The sequence below is a fragment of the Mustela nivalis genome, assembly GCF_964662115.1.
Source record: "Mustela nivalis genome assembly, chromosome: 12".
NCBI lineage: Eukaryota > Metazoa > Chordata > Mammalia > Carnivora > Mustelidae > Mustela > Mustela nivalis.
The window spans coordinates 31,911,449-31,930,033 of record NC_139031.1 but is presented as its reverse complement, the minus strand read 5'-3'; the positions used below and the strand labels follow the sequence as shown (position 1 = coordinate 31,930,033).

The window sequence follows — 18,585 nt, the reverse complement described above, 5'->3', positions numbered from 1 at the left end:
TTAAGTTTTATTTATTTAAGTGATATCTACAATCCAGCTTGGGGCTTAAATTCACAGCCCTGAGATCAGGAGTCACACACTCTTTCCAGGAGCCAGCCAGGCACCCCCATTTTCCTCTTGATGAACATTTGGGGTTATTATGAATAAGGCTGCTTATGAATATTCTTACACATTATTTTTGTAGACATATACATTCATTTCTCTTATGTAAATACCTGAATGAGATAGCTGAGTCATGAGATAGAACTCTTGAAGTAAGTGATTTTGATGGGGTTATACAAAGACAGGGTTTTTGGCATTTGAAAATTTGTATTAAACAGTTATAGCCCTCCTCAAACACAATTTGTGTAGATGTTGAATGAAAAAGTGAAGTTAAATATGTTTAGCCATAGATGAAACATCAAAAAAGTACCCGTTCACTTTGGGTTTTTATAAAGTCTAAATTATAACAAATTGTTTTTGGGTCTCCAAAATCATGAGTTGTTTCAGAGTATTGTAAACAATATAAAATGGTAGATAGGGTCATATCTTAATTAGAATGCAAGTAATTAGAATCCTCTATTTAACCTCAAATTGTTTAATTTGATTTTAAGGACACAGTAGCTCATTGTGAATTACAGCAATGCCTAAATAACCATACTAGAATTTTTATGTATAAAAATGAATTATTCATCACTTGCAGAATTAACTGTTGGATGTCTTTAAAACAAAATAAGTTGTTTGTGAGAAGAAATAGAATATTAATATAATTATACATTACTTACATGATATTTTCTTAATGTTAGCCTGTGCCTCCATAATAATAGGAGTATCTTTTCCTCTTGCCTTCTGATATTATTGAATACTCAGAAGTTCCTTGAGGAAATTACTTTTTCAGTTGCTGCCTGAAGGATGACTGCTAAATTCATCAGGCGCATTTTAGAAGGACTTGGATTTTATTAAAGTGTATGACATGTGTTTCATATCTGTGACTGAAATAAAGAAGTAACTCACATTTTAAAAAATATTGTGAATATGTAAGATACATTTTTTCAGTTTGTCTTGTTTTGTTTTGGTTCACTGGGAAAAGATATACATTTCAACAGGTAGTATTAGGTTCTTTTATTTATCCTGATGACAGTGTAATGAAAAAAACGATCTTTATCCCATATTATACCCAGAAACCCATCCCATGTGAAGTAAAGACCTAAATGCAAAGAGCAAAATTTTAAAAGAATAATAAATACATAGGAGTAAATCCTCATTACCTCAGTACCTCAGTAGAGGAGAACTTTTTTTTCCTACTCTGTAAGTCTGTTGCTGTTTAGGACTTCTCTTGCCTAACCACAGTGCAGTTATCAAAATCAAGAAATTAAACATTGGTATACAGTACTGTTTTCTAGTCAGCAGACTCTATTCCTGTTTCACCAATTGCTGGTCCAGGATCCAATCCAGGATCATACTGATTTTTATTGTAAAGTCTTTTTTTTTTTTTTTTAAAGATTTTATTTATTTATTTGACAGACAGAGATCACAAATAGATAGAGGCAGGCAGAGAGAGGATGGGAAGCAGGCTCCCCGCTGAGCGGAGGGCCGGACAGGACTTGGGGTTCTATCCTAGGACCCTGGGATCAGGACCCGAGCCGAAGGCAGAGGCTTTAACCCACTCAGCCACCCAGGCGCGCCCCTATTGTAAAGTCTTTAATCTGGAACATCTTCTCAGCATTGTTTGTCTTTATGACCTTAACACTTCTGAAGAGTACAGACTAGTTATTTTGTAGACTGCACTTCAATTTTGGTTTGATGTTTCCTTATGATTAGATTCAGCCTGTGATTTTTTGACTGTAAGTGATGTTGTGTCCTCAGTATATCCTATTAGGAGGCATATGATGGCTGTTTTTTCTGTTACTTACAACTTTGATCATTTGGTAAAAGTAATGTGTTGGCATGTTTCTTCAATGTAAAATTACTATTTACTCTTTATAATTAAGTGTTTGGAAAGATACTTTTGAGACCATGTATATGTCCTGTGGTCATTTTGTCATAGTTTTATCTATCCATAAATTTTAGCATTCCTTGATGGTTTTTGCATACAGCAATTACTGTGGTGGTCCTCAAGGTGATTTTCTAATTCAGTCATTCCTTCTACACTCTTAGTTGAAATTCTGCTCTAAAGAAGAGCTTTCTCTTGTTTATTCATTTCTTTGTGTCAGTCTGGACTCGTGGATTCTTATTTTATTCCATGAGTTACTACCCATTACTACCATTACTTAATTTGTTGTTTGAATTGTGGAATTTCTTTTAAAGGAAGAAAGAGGAGCTCCTGTGGTACAGTTGGTTAAGCGTTTGACTCATGGTTTCAGCTTATGTTGTGATATCAGAGTCCTGTGATTGAGCCTCCACTTTGGGCTCTGCACCTACTTGAGATTCCACTGAGTATGCAGTTTCTGCACCCCCCAAATAAATAAATAAATCTTAGAAAAAAAAAAACCCATAAGAAAAACTGTACCAAAATAAAGTTTGGCAGTGACTAATACTTTCATGTTATCTCAGACAGTTGATAGGCAGAAGTTTTTTTTATTTTGTTTTTTGTTTTTAGGATTAATATATACTAACATTTTGGATATTGTTTTGAATTCAGTACTTTATCTCCTATATAAGTAACTTTATAGTCACATGTGGTATCTGCTCTTTTACCAGAAGCACAAAAGAATGAAGTATGCTTTTTATGTTGTGTTTATCTTTTTGCATATTTTACACAATATTATTTGGATCCAAGAGAAAGAAAAGGAAAAATATAGCTCTTCAGCTTTTAGCTCAGGTCAGTCAGTACATTAAGCTATACACTAATAGATTAACTTTTTTAAACTACACTTCTTGGTGCATTTGTTATGAAGTATGCCAGGAGTTGTTATGAAGTTACCAGTGACTAACAGGGATGGAGTTAATCTCCCATCTAGCCACACCTCCCCCCAATCTAGAATTGCAGTTGAGAAATACAGTAGATTCACTCTCCTCTCTCTATGCCCCTCCCCACTCTTGCATTCTCTAAAAAAATTGGGGGAGGAGCACCTGGGTAGCTCAATCAGTTAAGCATCCAACTCTTGATTTCTGCTCAGGTCATGACTCAGGGTCGTAGGTTCATGCTGGGCTTTTAAGATTCTCTTTCTCCTCTCCTTCTTCCCCCCACCCCAAGAAAAGGGAGGAAGGAAGGAAGGGTAAAATAACTCTTTCCTGAATCTGATTAGGATTCTCTCTCTGCTCTCCCTCTACCCATCCCTAAAAAGAAATAACAATAAAATAACTCTTTCCTGAATCTGATTCTAGTTTAGAAGGACTTGGTATTGGATAACACATAGAGGAAGATGCTGGGTAATGCAGAAGATATAGCAGAGGGTCTAGGAATGTATCTAATCATTCACTGGGCTCTTCCAGAAAAGCTGTACTATTCCAAGGGGGTAAATAGAATATAGCTCCGTGTATATTAGAAACACTTTAAGGAAACACGTTTTTTATTATTTTCAGAAATTCATTCTACTTTTAGGATGTCTTATTGTATGATCATTTTTCTTTTCTTAGATTTAGAAGTGAAATAGAATAAATAGTTTTTAAGAGAAAAAAAAAAGTTGGCTAGGAAGGATGGGTGTAGGGAAACATTGGATCTATAGCAGTGCTTAGAAAATACCCTCATGATTAAACAATTTCTTAGAAGACAATTAAGCTTACTGTGGCAGATATACTTCCTTTCCTTTAATGCCTGAGAAATTTTTAAAAAATTACATTTTTCTTAGTGAAATTCACAAAGATCAGATTACAATATCCAGGCATAGCTGGTATAATCCAAGGTTGTGTTTTGGGTTCACAGACAGCTCCTATAACCTCCTATCCTTAATGGTACTTCTTTTGACCCACCATTCACTTTGGTTCTTGTGAGCAATGGTGTTAACTGTTTTTGCTTACTTTATTCTAAATGCATACATTTAGCAATAACAAGGGCCAATAAGTCTATAGGAAAAACATTTCGGTCATTTCTGCTTTCTTGGTGAAAACTCCAAATAGAACTAAACTTCTAAATGGTATATGCTTTTTCCTTTTTTTTTTAAACAACCAAACATTTGAAAGCTCAACAGCTTAGCTAATTTTATCACTAAATATTAATATATATACTGCTTGCTATTAGTACTTTAATTTTTTCAGGTTTCTAAGTCATAGGACTGTTAGAAACAATTACCTCAGAGCACCTGGGTGGTCAGTTAAGTCTCTGCCTTCAGCTCAGGTCATTGTCCCAGGTTCCTGGGATAGAGCCCTGTCTGTGTCAGGCTCCCTGCTCAGCGGGGAGCCTGCTTCTCTCTCTCTCTCTCTCAAATAAATAAATAAAAATATTTATGTAAATATTTTTATATTTATAAAAAAGCCAATTACCTTAAAATTCTAAATGTTTTTGAAAGAAATAATTGGTAAATTCATCAGCAAGTTACCAGTTTTATTTGTTGCCTGTGGTAATGGTTAAGACTGTTTTGTTTTGTTTTGTTTTTTCAAGTTTTTTTTTAATACTTTCCCTTTATTTTATTTTATTTCTTTTCAGCGTAACAGTATTCATTGTTTTTGTACCATACCCAGTGCTCCATGCAATATGTGCCCTCTATAATACCCACCACCTGGCTCCCCCAACCTTCCACCCCCCCATCCCTTCAAAATCCTCAGGTGGTTTTTCAGAGTCCATAGTCTCTCATGGTTCACCTCTCCTTCCAGTTTCCCTCAACTCCTTTCTCCTCTCCATCTCCCCATGTCATGGTATTTGTTATGCTCCACAAATAAGTGAAACCATATGATAATTGACTCTCTCTGCTTGACTTATTTCACTCAGCATAATCTCCTCCAGTACCGTCCATGTTGATACAAAAGTTGGGTATTCATCCTTTCTGATGGAGGCATTATAATCCATAGTATATATGGACCACATCTTCCTTATCCATTCGTCCGTTGAAGGGCATCTTGGTTCTTTCCACAGTTTGGCGACCGTGGCCATTGCTGCTATAAACATTGGGGTACAGATGGCCCTTCTTTTCACTACATCTGCATCTTTGGGGTAAATACCCAGTAGTGCAATTGCAGGGTCATAGGGAAGCTCTATTTTGATTAAGACTGTTTTAAATTCTAGCAACTTCTTACCTGAGTCACAGGGACAGAGGTATGATGAATGAAATTGAGAAGTTGAGACATTTACATAATCATAATAGAGTCTAATGTATGTTTAGCATGCATTGCTTCCATATCCTACTCTACCCTTGCCTGTTTAAAATTATTTTTTATATTTTGGCTTTTGATTTTAGTAGTAATTTGAAACATTTAGAAGAAAGTAATTTTGAAAACATATAAAATATATAGTAATATTCCATTATGTAGAAACACCATCTTTTATTTATACATTCACCATTTATGGACATTTGGGTTGTGGGTTGTTTCCAGTTTTGAGTATTTGTGGGGTTGGGAGGAGCAGAGGGAGAGGAAGATGAGTGGGGAGCCTGATCTGCGGGTCTCCATCCCAGGACTCTGGGATCATGACCTGAGCCAAAGGCAGAGGCTTAACCAGCTGAGCCAGGTAAGTGCCACCCCGTCCCCCCTTTTTTTGAGAGTACATGCACATAGGCATGTGATTGCCTGTGCAGAACCCTACATGGGACTCCATCCCTTGTCCCAGAGATCATGAGTTATATGCTCAACTGACTGAGCCACCCCGGTGTCCCAGTGAATAGATTTTTGTGTGGACATTGTTTTGTGTTTCTCTAAGGTAGCTACCTGGAAGTAAGATTTTTGGTGGTACATGCTTAACTTTCTAAGAAATTGCCAAAACTGTCTTCCAAACTGGTTGGTACCATTTTGGGTTGCCACAGCCATGTATTAGAGTTCCAGTTCTGCATCTTCAGCAGTGTTTGGTATTATCAATCTTTTTTTTATTTTAGCCATTCTGTTAGGTATGTAGTAGTGTTTCATGATTTCAGCATTCATTTCCCTAATGATTAGTGATGTTGCACATCCTTTTGTGTATTTGTCTTTAGTATATCCTATCAACTGAAGTGTCCCAAGTATTTTACTTACTATTTTCTTATGGTTAACTTTTGAATGTTTATAGTCTAGATAGAAGTCCTTTGTGAGATACGTGATTTGCTAGTATTTTCTCTAGTTGGCAGCTTGTCTCTTCATTCTCATAACAGTGTTTTTAACAGAGCAAAAGGTTTTAATTTCAGTGAAGTCCAGTTTATCAGTCCTTTTTTTTTTTTAAATGGATCAGGGTTTAATATGTCTAAGATTTTTTTGCCTAACCCCACGTTATGAAGATTTTCTTCTGTTTCTTTTAAACTTTTTTTTTAAGTTCCATGCTTTACGTTTAGAGCTGTGATCTATTCTGATGTAATTTTTTTAAATAAGATGTGAGGTTTAGTTTGGTATTTATGGTTTTGCTCCTGGATATCTATTTGTTTGAATATCCTTTGTTGAAAAGATACCGTTTCTCCATTGAGTTGCCTTTGTACCTTTATGGAAAATCATTTAGCCACATATATGGGTATGTTTTTCTACTCTTTCAGATTCAGTAATAAGTTTTAAAATCAGGTGGCATGAATTCTCCAGTTTTGTTCTTTTTAAAAATGGCTTTAGCTATTCTTGTTCGTTTGTCTTTACTACTTTGCATTTACTATTAAGGATGTAAAATAACATACTTCGTTCTCTCAGTTCTTAACCAGAATTTATTTTAATGCCACGTGTATGTGTTTGTGGTTATTTTGCTCAACACAGTGACTTTTTTTCTTGCTTATGTTTGGGGAGAGGGGGTCTTAATATATGGCCAAAATTATCCACATTCATTACTTTCTTTATACATAGAAAAGTAATGATAGAAAACAACAGTGTTAGAGTCAGCTTGTTGTGTATCAGAAAAATTCTGCTTTGATTTTGATTATACCTCCCTTGAATCTATAGAATAGTTTGGGAAAAATTGCATCTTCATGTTATTGAGTCTTCCAGTCTATGAACATAACATCTCTCTCCATTTATTTAGCTCTTCTTTGATTTCTTCCATCCATTTCTTCCAATGTGTAGTTTTCAGCACATTAGTCCTGTAAATGTCTTGTTAGATTTATATATAAATCATTATTTTTCAGATTCCTTGGGATTTTTCATTATAAGCAGTCATGTTGTCTGCAAATAGAAAGTTGTATTTCATTTATGAAATATCTTTCTTACTGCAGTAAGACAATATGATGTTGAATAGTAGTGGTAGGAACAAACATTCTTTTCTCATTTCTTTTTTTTTTTCTTAGCATATAATGTATTATTTGTTTCAGGGGTACAGATCTGTGATTCACCAGTCTTACACAATTCTTAGCACTCCCCATAGCACATACCTTCCCCAGTGTCCATCACCCAGCCACCGCATCCCTCCCACCTGCCTCCGCTCCAGCAGTCCTCAGTTTCCTGAGATTAAGAGTCTCTTATGATTTGTCTCCCTCTCTGTTTTTGTCTTGTTTCATTTTTTCCTCTCTTCCCCTATGATCCTCTGCCTTATTTATCAAATTCCACTTACCAGTGAGACCATATGATAATTGTCTTTCTCTGATTGACTTATTTTGCTTAGCAAAATACCCTCTAGTTCCATCCACATTGTTGCAAATGGGAAGATTTCATTTTTTGATGGCTGCATAAATAATATTCCCGTGTGTTATCCATTCATCTGTTGATGGACATCTAGGCTCCTTCCATAGTTTGGCTCTTGTGGACATTGCTGCTATAAACATTGGGGAGCACGTGCCCCTTCGGATCACTACATTTGTATCTTTGGAGTAAATACCCAGTAGTGCAGTTGCTGGGTTGTAGGGTAACTATTTTCAACTTTTGGAGGAACCTCCATACTGTTTTCCAGAGTGGCTGCTCCAGCTTGCATTCCCACCAACAGCGTAGGAGTGTTCCCCTTTCTCCACATCCTCACCAACATCTGTCATTTCCTGACTTAATAATTTTAGCCATTCTGACTGGTGTGAGGTGGTATCTCATTGAGGTTTTGATTTGTATTTCCTTGATGTCGAGTGAAGTTGAGCATTTTTTCATGTGTCTGTTAGCCATTTGTATGTCTTCTCTAGAAAAATGTCTGTTCTTGTCTTCTGCCCATTTCTTTTTTTTTTTTTTTTTTTTTTTTTTAAGATTTTATTTATTTATTTGACAGAGAGAAATCACAAGTAGATGGAGAGGCAGGCAGAGAGAGAGAGGGAAGCAGGCTCCCTGCTGAGCAGAGAGCCCGATGCGGGACTCGATCCCAGGACCCTGAGATCATGACCTGAGCCGAAGGCAGCGGCTTAACCCACTGAGCCACCCAGGCGTCCCTCTTCTGCCCATTTCTTGATTGGATTATTTGTTCTTTGGGTGTTAAGTTTGAGAAGTTCTTTTTAGATTTCGGATAAGAACCCTTTATCTGATATCTCCTTCCATTCTCTCTGTTGTCCTTTGGTTTTGTTGGCTATTCCTTTGCTGTGCAAAAAGCTTTTAATCTTGATGAAGTCCTAATAGTTCATTTTTGCCTTGCTTCCCTTGCTTTTGGTGATATGTTTAGGAAGAAATTGCTGCGGCTAAAGGTTGAAGAGGGTGTTTCCTGTATTTAACCTCAAGGATTTTGATGGATTCCTGTCTCACATTTAGGTCTTTCATCCATTTTGAGTCTATTTTTGTGTGTGGTGTAAGGAAATGGCCCAGTTTCATTCTTCTGTATGTGGCTGTGCAATCTTCCTAACACCATTTGTTGAAGAAACTGTCTTTTTTCCATTGGACATTCTTTCCTCCTTTATTGAGAATTAGTTGACCACAGAGTTGAGAGTCCATTTCTCAGCTCTCTATTCTGTTCCACTGATCTGTGCCTGGTTGGTTTTTTTTTTTTTTTTTTTTTTTTTGGGCCAGTGCCATACTGTCTTGATGATTACAGCTTTGTAATAGAGCTTTAAGTCTGGAATTGTGATGCCACTAGCTTTGGTTTTCTTTTTCAACATTTCTTTTTCTTTTCAACATTCCTCTGGTTCTTTGGGGTCTTTTCTGGTTTCATACAAATTTTAGGTTTGTTTATTCCATTTCTTTGAAAAAAGTTGATGGTATATTTTTTAAGATTTTATTTATTTATTTGACAGAGAGAGAGAGAGATCACAAGTAGGCAGAGAGACAGGCAGAGACAGAGGGGGAAGCAGGCTCCCTGCCGAGCAGAGAGCCCGACCTGGGGCTTGATCCCAGGACCCTGAGACCATGACCTGAGCCGAAGGCATTGGCTTAACCCACTGAGCCACCCAGGTGCCCCAAGTTGATGATATTTTGATAGGGATTGCATTAAATGTGTAGAATGCTCTGGGTAGCCTCAACATTTTCCCAATATTTGTTCTTCCAATCCATGAGCATGGAATGGTTTTCTGTTTCTTTGTCTTTTTCAGTTTCTTTCTTGAGTATTCTGTAGTTTTCTGAGTACAAGTTCTTTGCCGCTTTGGTTACATTTACATTTATTCCTTTGGTTACACTCATCCCGCCTAGGTGGAAAAGCTCTCAGTTTTTCCCTATTGAGAATGATATTCACTGTGGGTCTTTCATAGATGGCTTTTATGATACTGAGGTGTGTACCTTCTGTCCTTCACTGTGAAGAGTTTTAACCCAAGAAAGGATGCTGTACTTGGACAAATTGTTTTTTCTGCATCTGTTGAGACTATTACATGGTTCTTGTTAATTTGTTTTGTTAATTTATTGTGTCACATTGATTGATCTGCGGATGTTGAACCAACCATGCAGCCCAGGAATAAATCCCACTTGGTTGTGGTGAATAATCTTTTAATGAACTGTTGGATCCTATTGGCTAGTATTTTGGTGAGAATCTTGTCTCGTTTCTCATTTTACAGAGAAAGCATTCAGTTTTTGACCGTTAATGGTGATGTTAGCTTGTAGGCCTTTTTTGTAGATACCGTTAATCAGATTAAGGACATTTTCTTCTTAGTTTGCTGTTTTTGTCATGATTGGTTTTTGAATGTTAACAAAATAATTTTTTTGCATCTGTTGAAATGATCTATGGTTGTTGATATTTTGAATTGCTGTCATTGGTTTTCAGTATTGAAACAGCTTTACATTTCCAGGATAAACTATACTTGATCATGATTTGTTATCCTTTCTTTATAGTCCTAGATTCAATTTTGTATTATTTTATTGAGGATTTTTGCATCTGTGTTTATGAGAGATACGTTTGTTGTTGAGTTGTGTTTCTTGAAGTACTTAAGTCGTTGTTATAGGATGACACCATTGTTTTAAAAATGAGTTGGACAGTGTTCTCCTTGGTTTTCCAGAATAATTTGTGTAGAATTACTGTTAATTCCTCCTTAGAGGTTTGGTATAAGAAAACATGGAATTTTATTTGTTGGAAGGCTTTAAACAACAAATTCAATTTATTTAATAGATCTAGGAGTATACAAGTTATCTGTGTCTTCTTCTTCTTTTTTTAAAATTATTTATTTATTTATTTAACAGAGAGAGAGAGAGAGAGGTGCACAAGCAGGGGGAGTGGCAGACAGAGGGAGAGGGAGATGCAGGCTCCCACGCGAGCCTGATGTGGGGCTCAGTCCTGGGGCCCTGGATCATGACCTGAGCTGAAGGCAGATGCTTAACTGACTGAGCCACCCAGGTGCCCCTATCTGTTTCTTCTTGAGTGAACTTTAGTTGTTGTTTCTTTCAAGGAATTTTCTGTTTCTTTTATATTATTGCTATTGACATTTTAAACACTAAAAAAAAGTTTATATCAAGGCTATTGTTTGGTGGCTACACATTCATCTTTTGGTGGGAGGATTGTACCCATTCTACCAAAACTATTTGAATCTGAGGAGAGTATAGGGTAGTGAAGAAAAGTGTAGTAGGTTCAGGAATCAGACCAAGTTACTTAACTTCTGCTTCAGTTACCTTATCAAAAAAATGCAGATATAATAGGAACTACCTCATAAGGTTGTTGTAAAAATAAATGACATAATTCATATAGAGTGCTTGGTAAGCACTAATTTAAATGATCCCATTAAAAAAAAATCGTTTCATCATTGTTACCTCTCAGTGGTATCCCATAACAGTTACAGATTTTACTTCAAACTTTTTAGTGTTCCAGACTACGAAGTCTTTCCTTTTTTGTTTTAAATTGACATTTTCTACCTTTTTAAGGCCTTGTCACATACGTGGCCTCTTATTAGGAACATTTTTCTAGCCATTGATATAACCTCTTTTTCATTTGTCTCCTCTGAAAATCATATGTGTGCTTAGATGCATGCACCTGTACACATCTGTACACAAACATGTATTACTATTTCCTTTTCGTTATTTTTAGTTTCCACATCAGAACAATGACGGTGCTAATAAAGTGGGAAATATGAAAGTAATTGTTTTTGTCAAGGGTAGTCCCTTGGCAATATTGAATTCAGCAAATACATGAATGTTAATTAAAAAAATCACCTGGAGGGGCGCCTGGGTGGCTCAGTGGGTTAAGCCTCTGCCTTCGGCTCAGGTCATGATCCCAGGGTCCTGGGATCAAGCCCCGCAGCAGGCTCTCTGCTTAGCAGGGAACCTGTTCCCCCCACCCGCTGCCTGCCTCTCTGCCTGCTTGTGATCTCTCTCTCTGTCAAATAAATAAATTCTTTAAAAAAAGAAAAATCACCTGGGGCACCTGGGTGGCTCATTCGTTAAGAATCCAGCTCAGGGCATGATCCCAGGATCCTGGGATCAAGCCCTACATCAGGCTCCCTGCTCCACGGGAAGCCTGCTTCTTCCTCTCTCATTCCCCCGGCTGTGTTCCCTCTCTCGTTCTGTCTCTGACGAATAAATAAATAAAATCTTAAAAAAAAAAAAATTACTTGGAGGGGCTCCTGGGTGGCTCAGTCGTTGAGTGTCTGCCTTTGGCTCAGGTCGTGATCCCAGGGTCCTGGGATCTAGCTCCCAGTTGGGCTCCCTGCTCTGTGGGAAGCCTGCTCCTCCCTCTCCCACTTCCCATGCTTATGTTCTGTCTCTTGCTGTCTCTCTTTCTCTGTCAAGTAAATAAATAAAAGCTTAAAAAAAAAAAAATCACCTGGAAAGCTTGTCTAAATAGTATTAACAAGGCCTTGTTTCTAGAGTCTCATCCAGTCAGGGTGGGGCCTATGACTGACTTTCTGATGAGATTGCTTCTGGTGCTGGTGCTTGCTGCTTGCTGCTGCTGCTTGCTGGAGGACAGCCCTTTTGGGGAATCTGCCACAACTTAGAAGTTGCTGGGGTAGTCAGAAGTTGATTGGAAAACTAGTATAGATGAATTCAAGACTTATTCATTAAACTAGAAATTTGGGCATGCCATTTAAGCACTCTTATTTTCATTAGTGATTGATCTCTTAATCAGGTATGGCCTTTATTCTCTTAAAATATGCCTGTCAATATGCCTGTTGATATATTTGCTCTCATGTATTTTTGAACTAAAATTTCCTAAGGTTCAGTCAGGTCTCCTGTTAAAATATTTTGAATTTAGACATTTCTTCCCCTTCTTTTATACATTTTTCACTAATTTGTGATTTTAAAGAAACAAATACAGTATATCTATTTTCTTTATTATACCTAAATACATCTTATTTCTTCACACATACAGATTTTCTTGATTGATATTTTTTTCATTTTAGTTTAAAAGAGTTTACTGATTTGTGATTTTAAAGAAACAAATACAGTCTATCTATTTTCTTTATTATACCTAAATACATCTTATTTCTTCACACATACAAATTTTCTTGATTGATATTTTTTCCATTTTAGTTTAAAAGAATTTACTTATAAGAAAATGTTTATATGTAGGTAGCTTTGAATCCTTAAATGTGTTAAATATGTATTTTATCTGCATTCACCCTATACATTGTGATTATAATAAATGATTGAAACAGTAATAAACTTAAGGTGTTTGAAGAAGTGTCACCATCTTTGAAAAAGTCCTTAAACCATTTTCAGTAGACTTTGAAGTAGTATAATTTTGAATGTATTTTTCATTATTTTAGCAGAGGCCTATGCCATGGAACATTTATATCTTCATTTCTATTTTAGGTGCGTATAGCAGCAAAATTCATTATTCATGCCCCTCCTGGAGAATTTAATGAGGTGTTTAATGGTGAGTGTTTAATTCATAGCACTAAGACTTGACATATCAAGCACTCCTTTTTTTAAAAGAAAAAATTACATAACCTGAAGAACTAAGCTAAGAGTGTGTGTTGGGGGGGTGGGGTAGAAAAATCTGTACCGTCTGAATAATAGTGAAAATTTTTGTCAGTTTGGATTTTACAATGACTAGAATATATTTATGATATATCATATAATTACGTTTGAATAAGGTAGCCACCTTAAAGACTAATACTAAATTCTTTTAAAGACAGAATTTAAATTTAGATATTTTTGAAATTGTGAATGCATTTTTTAATTCCTTTTAAAGAAAAGCTTAGAATAATACAAACAACCAAAAAAAAAAAAAAAAGGTGGGGAGGGACATTATTTCACCATATTCAGAAGAGGGGAGAACATGTAAAAACTAATTTATATTGGGGCACCTGGGTGGCTCATCGTTAGGCATCTGTCTTCAGCTCAGGTCATGATCCCAGGGTCCTGGGATCAAGCCCCGTATCAGGCTCCCTGCTCAGCAGGAAGCCTGCTTATTACTCTCCCACTCCCCCTGTTTGTGTTTCCTTTTTTGCTGTATCTCTCTGTCAAATAAATAAATAAATCTTTTAAAAAATATTTTATTTATTTATTTGACAGAGAGAGAGAGATCACAAGTAGGCAAAGAGGCAGGCAGAGAGAGTTATGTTTTAATGGTGAGTAGGCAAATGTCTACAAAATAATTGAGTCTAAAATTAGAATTAAGAATCAATAATCAAAGTAAATCAAATAAAGCAGTTATCCATATTGAACTAAATGCATTCATCTGTTGTTTGAACATGAGCTGAGGACAGAAATGTCTACATCTGAGCTCTGTTCACAAGCTGTTTCTTGCTTAATCCCTTTTTGTATGAAACAAATTCATTTGAAACTCATGCTAGTGTTGTCAGACTAGGAGGCAGGCATCTTCTGCAGCTCACATCAGATGATCTATTTTATCTCCACTTTAATTCCTTGGAAGTACATTACAGTCTGCCTACATTGGCTATTGATTAATAAGGTATAAAATAACATGTACAGGTTTTCCCTGCTGTCCGAAAATAGAGCATTCTATGAAATCTCTTGTAAGTCAAAATGGCATAAAGTGGAGAGACAATTACCATTTGGTAAAAGGGAAAAATTTGTTTGGATTCCGTTCAGTTAGCAAAAAACAGGTAAAATCCAAGTAGCGTAAAGTGAACTTTTGAATCGCTGGGGAAATTTATATTTCTATTTAATTCCTGTTCCTAACCATTAGCTTTAAGAAAATAATACTATGGTGTGTTTTTGTGATTATTTTTCCCATCAGAATAAAATTTTGATCTTGCTTACTTACATTTTGAGGGGGTAGGGGAAGAGAGAGGATTGTTAATATATGACCAAAGTAAGCTGCATTCATTACATAGAAATTTCAAACATACAAAAATAATAATATAGAAAACACGATACTTGTTTTACAGATGTTCGGTTACTGCTTAATAATGATAATCTTCTCAGGGAAGGAGCAGCTCAGTAAGTATTACATATTATATTAAGTAATTAGTGACACGATGAGAAAAAAATGTTTTAAAGGTGGTTTTTGAGCACTAATCCCTGAAATAGATATTTGCACATCAAGTTTAAATATATAGATTATATGTATATACTTAGCTGGAAGAGAAATATTTTTGATGAAGTTTAAATATATATGTGTATTAATATGTGCGTACTCAACTAAAAAGAGAATTTTTTATCATGGACATAGCTTCACAATTACGACATGAAATTCTCTATTCATTGACTATTTGGCAGTGGCTTATATACTCAGTACTACATTTTGGCATTTGCACGGTTAGATAAAATTATCTGGAAACTTTGATTTTTGAAACTGTGATTGATTTTTTATTCAGGTTTTACTTTTTGTTAAGTGTTTGACCCTAATAGATTTTCAAGGATTAGGAGTTTTATTCTTTCACAGATACCTGATATAGTACCGACACATATTCAGTAAATAAGTATTTACTGGATTTGTGAGCTATTCAAATAACTAGGCAGTTCTAAATCTTAGCACATCATCTTTGAACCAGTGACCACAATCATGACTTGTCACAACTGTGTTAGGTTTTAAAGAAATAATTGATTTTCTTCTCTGTTCCCACCTCAAGTAAGGTGAGGACTCATGTTAGGCTAACCAGTTCCATTACTTGTTGGAAATTGAAGAAATTAATAGATTTTTAGATGTGTTGCAAAGAGTGTTTAGTATCCATCCAGGCACCTTTTCTCATCCTTATATTCTGCCCAATATGTGAAATCCTGAACAATGGGGGAAATTTGGTCTTACTCTGTTTTTGTAATGTTTCAAGGCTTTATCAGATCTGTCCTTTACACTTAACCCTAATGAAGGTAGAGGTTCAACATACTTCTAGGCATATCTGATTTTGCTTCTGATTTAAACCCTGTTATTTTTTATTAGCAACTGTTACTTATTTGTTACTGATTCCTGTATAATTAACAAATAGTGTTCTATTAGTTTCAGGCATACAATACAGTGATTCAGCAGTTCTGTACATTAGTACTCATCACAATAAATGTATTCTTAATCCTCTTCACCTGTTTCACCCTATATACTACTTTCATTGTGAGAAAATGTACATAATATAAAATTTACCATTTTAATTATTTTTAAGCATATAAGTCTTTGGCATTAAGTGCATTCACATTGTGTTGACTATCACCACCATCCATCTCTGGAACTTTTTTTATTTTCCCCAAACTAAAACTCCGTACCCATTAAACAAGAATTTCTCATTCTCCACTTTCTTCTGCTTCTGTTGACTACCATTCTGTTTTCTGTTTCTATGAATTTGACTTCATTAAGTGTCTCATAAACGTGGAATCATACATTATTTTGTCATTTTGTGACTGGTTTATTCTCCTAAGCATAATGTCTTTAGGGTTCATCCATGTTGTAGCATATGTCAGAATTTCTCTTCTAATACTGAATTACTTATATACCACATTTTGTTTGTTCATCTATCGATGGACATCTGTGTTGCTTCCATTCCTATTAATTATTTTATTAAAGTACTTTATAGAAATCAGTTTGCTCTGTATCTTTGACTTCAGTGATTAACTTCTGAGTGAATGGTTACTTCTTAGTTCTGTAAACCTTATTTAAATCATTTGTATATTCAAGTAAAATTAATTTTCTTTATAATAGCATATGGCATGTTTATAACTTCTAACAACAGTACTTAAAAAGTACTTTTCCTCAGTTCTCTGTGGTAAATAAATGTGTGGGTTGTTTCATACAGGTGCATGAATTAGTGGGGGGGTTTTGTTATCAGCTAAGAAAGTGAGAAACTTGACTTGTTGAAAGAACAAGAGTTTTTCCTCAGCAGAATAAAGTTTAATGAAAGTCAAAGAAAATACTCGTAATTACATAAGTGGTATAAAATAGCCGTACATTTGACTCAAAAGTGATTAAAGTATTGAAATTTTATTTGTCCAAAGAAATACTTAAATCTGATGCTGGTTTTTACATTTAAATTAAATAAATTGGATTTGTTCTAAAAAGAAATTAGAATGTGATCTACATTTCTCTTTTATTATGAAACATTTTGGGAACAGTTGTCCACATTTCAAGAGATATGTACATTGAAATGCAGATACATTTCTAAGGAAATGATCTGAAGAAATCAGTAACTAATGATAAAACAAGAAGTTTATTGTATGATAGCAAGGAAAAAAACATGTAAACCTTAAGTGGAAAGTTCAGATTGTCTTGCATGTAGTTATACTATCAGTAAGTGATTGCTAACTAGATGAACCCTTAGAGAAAATATTGATTCTTTTTGTTGACTTCAGTAGTGTTCTTCATTCCAGATTTCTTTGAATTCATTTTGTAAAACATCTAAGATTATCTGTGAAGTGAGAAATATGCCCTACATTGTTGATTGACTTTAGAACTATATAACTGTGGTTCACGGTGTCCTTTTCTATGAAATAATTTTCAAGCAAAAATAGTATTATACTCATTGTTCAGTAGACTTGGTTCTGAATTAACTTTTAAAATATCTCCAAACCTGGTTTCACCCTCTAAAAAAGATACATGGCCTATCATTGAGGCTGTCCAAAACCATGTAACACAAGCTTGCAAAATATTGTAAAAAACATTTAGAATGTGTTCTAGTCGCAGTTTCACCAGAGTAAGTGCATAGCTGTACTCAAATTTCTTCTTCAATTGTGATCGTTGATATTGAATCTCATTTGTACAAGTACTTCTCTTTCTTACATGTATGTACTACTTTCTTCCTTCCTTTCCCGTTTTCCTTGTTGCTTTAACTCTTTTAATCTCACTTTTCTCCTCTTCTTATCTTTCTGTAAGGGGAAAAAAACATGGCTATATTCTTAAGATTGGTTTTAATGGGATATTTTTCCTAAGGGCACAAATTTAGTGTGTTTCAAAGTAGACATACTCTGAAGAGTCAGTACTGTCAAGTCTAACTTTTAAATACTCAGAAAGAGCCTTTTATTCAACTGACATATGACTGCCAGACTTCACTATGATGATGAGGTAAATAAGCCTCTTAGGGATTTTCTAATGGGGAATCACATATGTTCAGTATCAGGCCAAATGAAATAAAATATTATCATAATAGAAGCATATCAAAGGCCTTTGGAACCCAAAGGGAGAAATTTTTAATCTCTATTTAGAAGTGGTTTTTGAGCTGAATTTAAAGGATGAACAGGGTTTAAATAGTAAATAGGGAAATAATGTGGCTAAACTGAAGGAGACACCTGGTGAAAAGTATAGTATGTGATTGATGGATGACTAATAGTAATAGGTATAAAAATCTAAATACAGGAACAGGTATTTAGAAATGGATGAGTGGGATATAGAACTCTACAAGGGCAGAGAAGTCACTGTGTTCACCGTGTTGGGGTGAAGGGGTAGGTGAGTTGATGATGAGTAGGTAGATGGAGTAAGTTTCTGAACTGGGTGGAAGTCAGTTTTGGAAGTCAGCTAGTCCAAACCCCTCTTTTTGTAGATAAGATAAATGGGCCCCATGCTAGCTAATAATGGGGTTTGGACAGAACTTAGGTATTCTATATTCTGACTCCTAGGTTAGTGAGTATCTTTACTCCTATACCATGTAACTAATAACTTGTTTAACTTGCTTTGAGCACTTAAGATAAAATTTTACCTATTTTCATACTCAGTTGTTTCTTTTTCAGATTTCCTATTCTTCCCTCACTCCCAAGTAGATGATGGAGTTTGATACTCTGGGCAGTAAAAGGCCTAGGACCAAGTTACTATCTACATTTACTATTTATATATGTCTTTCACTGGAAAATGAATCCTACTTTTTTTTTTTTTTTTTTAAAGATTTTATTCATTTAAGAGAACAAGAGAGAGTACAAATGGTGGGGAGGGGTAGAGGG

At 35.4% G+C, this 18,585-nt stretch overlaps 1 protein-coding gene across 1 annotated transcript in view; it reads left to right on the top strand.

Moving 5' to 3' along the window:
• Positions 1–18,585, top strand: part of CAPZA2 (capping actin protein of muscle Z-line subunit alpha 2) — a 62,181-nt gene that overhangs the window by 23,715 nt on the left and 19,881 nt on the right. Inside the window, exons 2-3 of the mRNA XM_082692468.1 lie at positions 13,078–13,141; positions 14,622–14,673. Of these exons, the coding sequence (XP_082548594.1) occupies positions 13,078–13,141; positions 14,622–14,673 (116 nt within the window). The remainder of the gene's footprint in view (positions 1–13,077; positions 13,142–14,621; positions 14,674–18,585) is intronic.